The sequence below is a fragment of the Ixodes scapularis genome, unplaced genomic scaffold (genome assembly GCF_016920785.2).
Source record: "Ixodes scapularis isolate PalLabHiFi unplaced genomic scaffold, ASM1692078v2 PGA_scaffold4__175_contigs__length_147842914, whole genome shotgun sequence".
NCBI lineage: Eukaryota > Metazoa > Arthropoda > Arachnida > Ixodida > Ixodidae > Ixodes > Ixodes scapularis.
The window spans coordinates 3,968,446-3,973,826 of record NW_024609879.1 but is presented as its reverse complement, the minus strand read 5'-3'; the positions used below and the strand labels follow the sequence as shown (position 1 = coordinate 3,973,826).

Here is a 5,381-nt window from a genome sequence, read left to right as displayed (position 1 = left end):
TTAAAGTTTGAAATGCAACGTGTTCAACTTTAATAAGGTGGTGAACTGGGCCAGTTGGTTGACGTTATACATTTTCATTAAGGAAACAAAGACAGAAAAACATACAGAGTATCTTAAAAGATTGCACACAAACAAAGGATCACACTCGCCAATCATAAAGCGTGTTAGTAAGCTACATTTCTACCCGTTCATTATGTAACTCATTTTTTCCCACAGGAAGGATATCTCTTTTGCTGACAGCGCCAATGAAGATTCACTAACACATGAATGCCCATGACACGAAATGTGGAAGGCCTCTATAATCTTTCTCGTCACCCTATTTTTGTGTGTGCCCAGAATGGTGACCCTGCCAAAGTCAGGCCGACGTTTGCACTCTCTGCAATGCATTGTCAAAAGCCCCACAATTCTGTGAGCTTCTGTCTTTGTTTCCTCCATTAAAATTCTTCAGTTGCGAGTACAGCATTGTCCTGTCGTGTTCTTTTTCGTAGTCCGTGTTTTCTGAGCTGTTTTCCCCTTCGCAATCTGCCCACGGAATTTAAGTCCAAACTCCTTGAATGGATCAATGACGTATGGGAGACGGGCTCCGTCCCGGACGATTGGAAAGAATCTCTCGTGATCCCGATACCGAAACCGGGAAACCGCCGATTTCCATTCAAAATTTGCGACCCATTTCCCTCACGAGCAATGTCTGCAAATTGGCGGAAAGAATGGTTCTCGCAAGAATCCTCTGGCAGCTCGAAACCGAACACCGATTCCACCATTGCCAGACAGGCTTCAGACAAGGCCTGAGCACGCAAGATAATCTGCTTATGTTATATCGCGATGTTCTGGAACGTCCATCGAAATCTCAGCCTCGAACGGTCGTCGCGGTCGACATCCAAAAGGCGTTTGAGTCCGTCCCGCACGCGGCGGTAATCGAGAGCGCGGGCCTAGCGGGCGTAGGCGGGCGAGCGCTCAACTTCAACCGCGGCTTTCTTCGTGATAGGCGGTTTAAAGTCAAGGTCGGAGACAAGACAGGTCCCGAAACTGCCAACCACGTCGGCGTCCCGCAAAGGGCGGTCTTGTCGCCGACTCTGTTTAATATGGTCATGGCACGACTGCCCCCGCGCCTGTCCAAGATCCCACAGCTTCGTTTCGCCCTATATGCGGACGACATTGACCTCTGGTCAGTGGCCGGCTCCGTGGGGGAGCAAGAACATGCGCTTCAGCGAGGACTCGACGAGGTCCAAAGATTTTTGGAGGAGGTAGGCATGACCGCCTCCCCAGAGAAAACGGAATTTGTCGTCGTTCTCTCCGGCCCGCAGCGAGAAGCTGAGAAGACCAGAAACCTCTACACTTTGAACCTGGCCGGGAAGCCCATCAAGCGGAGCTCGACGGTTCGTGTATTGGGTCTCTTTATCGACCAAGACGGCAAAGCCGGCACGTGGACGGCCCGCGTGAAGAAGGAAGGTCGGCAGATCCTGCACCTCATTCGCCGAGTGACCAGCAGAAATGGGGATGGTTACAACTACCATCAGATGGTTACAACTACCATCACGTTACTACAAAACAACAGGAGGAGCTGGAAAAGTTAAACCGCGAAGCGATACGAATCGTAACGGGCCTTCCAAAGTACACCTGGACTGCGGACCTCTATGCCCACGGCGGGCTGAACAGGCTGGCCGACGTGGCCGAGCAACTCTTGTCTGCACTGAGAACTCGGCTACTGAGCACACGTGCTGGGCAGAGGATTCTCGCAGAGCTGGGAGACCTCCCGCAACCGGCACCGCCGATCCCCCCGGTGCAAGAGCCGCCATGGGAACGACAAATCAATCTCACAGACGATGCACCGCTCCCAAGTCCCATGGGCCCCGATCATCCCGAGAGGAAATCCTGTTTCGCGGCAGCGCACGAGAAGCTTGTCAAAAACAGAGGTGGAAAGAAACACATCTGCATCTACACCGACGGGGCCGCAGAACAGCCGTCACCGGAAGAACCCGGAAGCCCTCTCCGAACATCAATAGCCTGGGTTGACACCACCACCCTTGAAGTGGATGCGTGCGCGCTGCCCCCGGTTGTGGGCGTGAAGGGGGCCGAACTTGAAGCCATTCTACGAGCAGCGATACACGCAGAGGAACGTCACTCCGTCGGAACAAAGGTGACTGACATTACTATCTACACGGACTCCAGGGAGGCATATTCGGAGTGCTGTAACGCAATCAAGAGTCAGAGCGAACGGGTGCGAAATATTCAAGACGTCGCGAAACGCCTACTGCATGACAGGAACGTCACACTACGAGTCGACTGGGTCCCGGCGCACGCGGGTATCCGGGCGAACGAATGGGCTCACAGCGAGGCACGAGCAGCACTGCGCAGATCAACCGTGTCGGACGCAACCAACAACACAAAAGAGCCCAGACACGCCCCAGCGCCGAGTGAAACTGGCCCGCCGGACGACTTACCTGACTCCGCGGAATTAGCGGCAGTTGCCAAGAAGGAACGTAAAGCCATCCTCCTCCGACTGAAACAAGACGCCGCCGCCGAGAACCGTCAGAACCGAGAGATCCCACCGATGCCTCCAGACCTGAACCGCAGGGCACAGGTCACCATAAGGCGGATTATAACCAACACCGCCCTCACGCCGGCCCTCAGGCACAAGACGTTCGGCGATGATCCCAACAAAGGCAAGTGCCGAGCCTGCGCTATGCCGGCGACCACCTCGCACCTGGTCTGGGAGTGCCCAACCTATGGCGCAGCCCGGGAACGCATTCTGTCGGAGTTACCGGCAGAACACCGACCCACCAGCTACATCGACTGGATTCTACCCCAGGACACGTCGCTCGGGACTGTTCAACTCCTGTGGAAGCATCTCTGCCTCTTCGTCCACGCAGACGGAGGGCCTGAAGCCCTGCTTCTACACGGCCCGCCAAGGAAAGAAATCCCCCGTGTCTTTCCCCCGCCGCTGCTGATGCCGTAGGACAAGAGCAGTCAAGAAAAGGCCCAATAAAGACGTTTACAAACCAAACCCCATAATGTTCAACTTTGCTGCGACGACTGGATGCACACGACCAGTGTTGGGCAGTAACTAGTTCCTAGTGACGCGTTACCGGTAACTAGTTACTTTTTCCGGTAACTTTTACCTGTAACGCGTTACTCTTTAATACTGGTAACTTGTAACTGTAACACTGTTACTTTTTTTATTGGGTAACTGTGACTGTTAGGCCGTTACAGTTACTTTCTTTTTTCTTTTTACTCTATAAATTAGAACCTACTTTCGCGGACATAGAAATCACCGTCTTGAAGTATTTTTCTCCAAAACTTCTCGCTGAGAACAAAAAAGCGTGGTTATGCAATAAACAAACCGAAAATTGCCTGGTTTAGCCCACGACCCAGAACGGACGACGGACGAGTCAGCACGAAACCGGGAGATAAAGGAAGCGGCGCCTGCGGTGGTAGGGGCGGCAGACGATGTCTGTTTCACCGACTTTGGCTCACTCTTCTCTCGTGGGGACCATCCGCGGGTGTCGGTGGTCGTGCAATGTCTCCGAGTGTTCGGTTTGGGCTGTGTCTGAATTAATTTTCAAGGAAGCCGTCCCGATATTCTGCAGAAAGCCGGCGCTTGTTTAACTTATTCTATTCGGATCCGCTCGAGTAAACATGACATCCACAATTGGCGTTTCGGATATATCCCATAAAATATATGTGACCATCTCTGTCCTCATTCGTTTCGGAGTGGAAAATAAACCAAAACGTTTACTGACGCGGGCCGATGACAATTTTGAAAAACGGTTGATTCAAAGTTAAAACAAGTATTGGAAATAAATTATGCACATCAAAATGCTGAAATGGCGAATGACGCAAAAAAGAAACACCCTTTGGGTTTGAATATTTAAAATTTTCTCAGCTTACTTTTCTTGTCACCGCACTGTAACAAATAAAATAATATTGTTTTTGTTTGTGATTTCTTGTGTCCGATTTTTGTACTGTAACGAGAAAGTAACGGCGTTACTGTTTTTTCAGTAACTGTAACTGTAACACGTTACTTTTTGAAACCGGTAACTGTGACTGTAACAGATTTACTTTTTCCTCCTAGGTAACTGTAACTGTAACACTGTTACTTTTTACTGGTAATGTGCCCATGACTGCACAAGACGTGCCAATTATGAAGAAAACATATATACAGTAGAACCTGTATACGAACCGTTGAACGCTGAAATGAAGTTCTCGGCGTAGGTGCCCAGAGTGTACAGAAAAGGCTTGCGCGAATCGGCGTGTATAAGAGGCGTCCAGTTTTCATGACATACATTTGAGCGCTGTCGTTCTAAAGGACAGGGAAGTGTTATATTTAATATATGCTTGTGAGATTTATATTAGAACGCTGACAAAGTATTATGACTGAGCTTCGTGAAAACGATACGCATGCGAGAAAATGCCTGTCGACGCAGTCGGAAATACTAACCCAGCAAAGAGGAATTTCGAAACCTTCCCTCATCCTCCGGTGGCATCGAGTGGCAGGCTCGGAAAACCTGACGACGCGAAAGGTCTCAGTTACAAAGGGCACCGTCTCGGCCTTCTTTCTACACTTCCCGTGTTAGCTCGTGTTAGCTCTAACATTCCGGCAAGCAGACGTCCCACCTTGAACGCAAACCGCTAAATCTTTAGCTGCATTCGGAGTTTCGTGTCTATCCGTCCCTTTTTTCTTCCCTCGCTCCAGGGTTGCTATGTCTATCCTTAACCAGTTCGCCTGCTTACTTGCTTTAACCGCCAAGCCAACCTCGGCTTCGTAGACCTGTCCGTAGATTTTTGATATGGTGATTTCACCGCACCCTTCGTGTCACTCAGGGGGCTTCGAGTAACTTCACAGACGACTAGCTGTGTAACCGGCCGGGACGGTACCTCAGTGCCATGTTTTGGGGGTATCTGTGCCTACGATGATCTTGTCTTTGACGACGGTCCGGTAACTACTGCGGAACGATGTACACCAGAATACGTGTTTGATGAAACCAACATGAGAAGTATTTTACAGCGAAGCTGTATACCTCTACCAGCCAAGGAAATTTTCGTGTCGTCGTTGCAAGAAAAAAACTCCCGGCGAAAATTGAAGGCAAAACAACATATCTCCTTTGAAATCAGGCATACAGCATACAGCTCATTATTCCTTTCAATAAGGAAAAAACACTAAACAAGCATCAAAACCACATAACGCATGATAAGATGCGTGTGACCAATAGGAACACCCTCCAACGCGTTCTGGTAAAGATTAGGTTTGCAGCTGCTTCGAAAGGGGTTGACGTCATTCGAAACCCTGGTGTGAAGTGCGAACCGCATAATGGCTGTTAACGGCGCCTGCTGCCGCGGCGACGGCAGCTTGCGACGTAGGGAGTGACGTCACTAGCTTTTCA

The 5,381-nt window shown here is 50.3% G+C and overlaps 1 protein-coding gene across 1 annotated transcript; it reads left to right on the top strand.

The window, feature by feature from the left end:
- The first annotated feature begins 1,250 nt into the window (after nt 1-1,250).
- Nucleotides 1,251-2,956, top strand: LOC8050928. Its single transcript, XM_029970822.3, has 2 exons — nt 1,251-1,449; nt 1,518-2,956. Exons 1-2 carry the CDS (start codon nt 1,251-1,253, stop codon nt 2,954-2,956), a joined length of 1,638 nt encoding a protein of 545 aa, XP_029826682.3.
- Nucleotides 2,957-5,381: the final 2,425 nt, after the last annotated feature.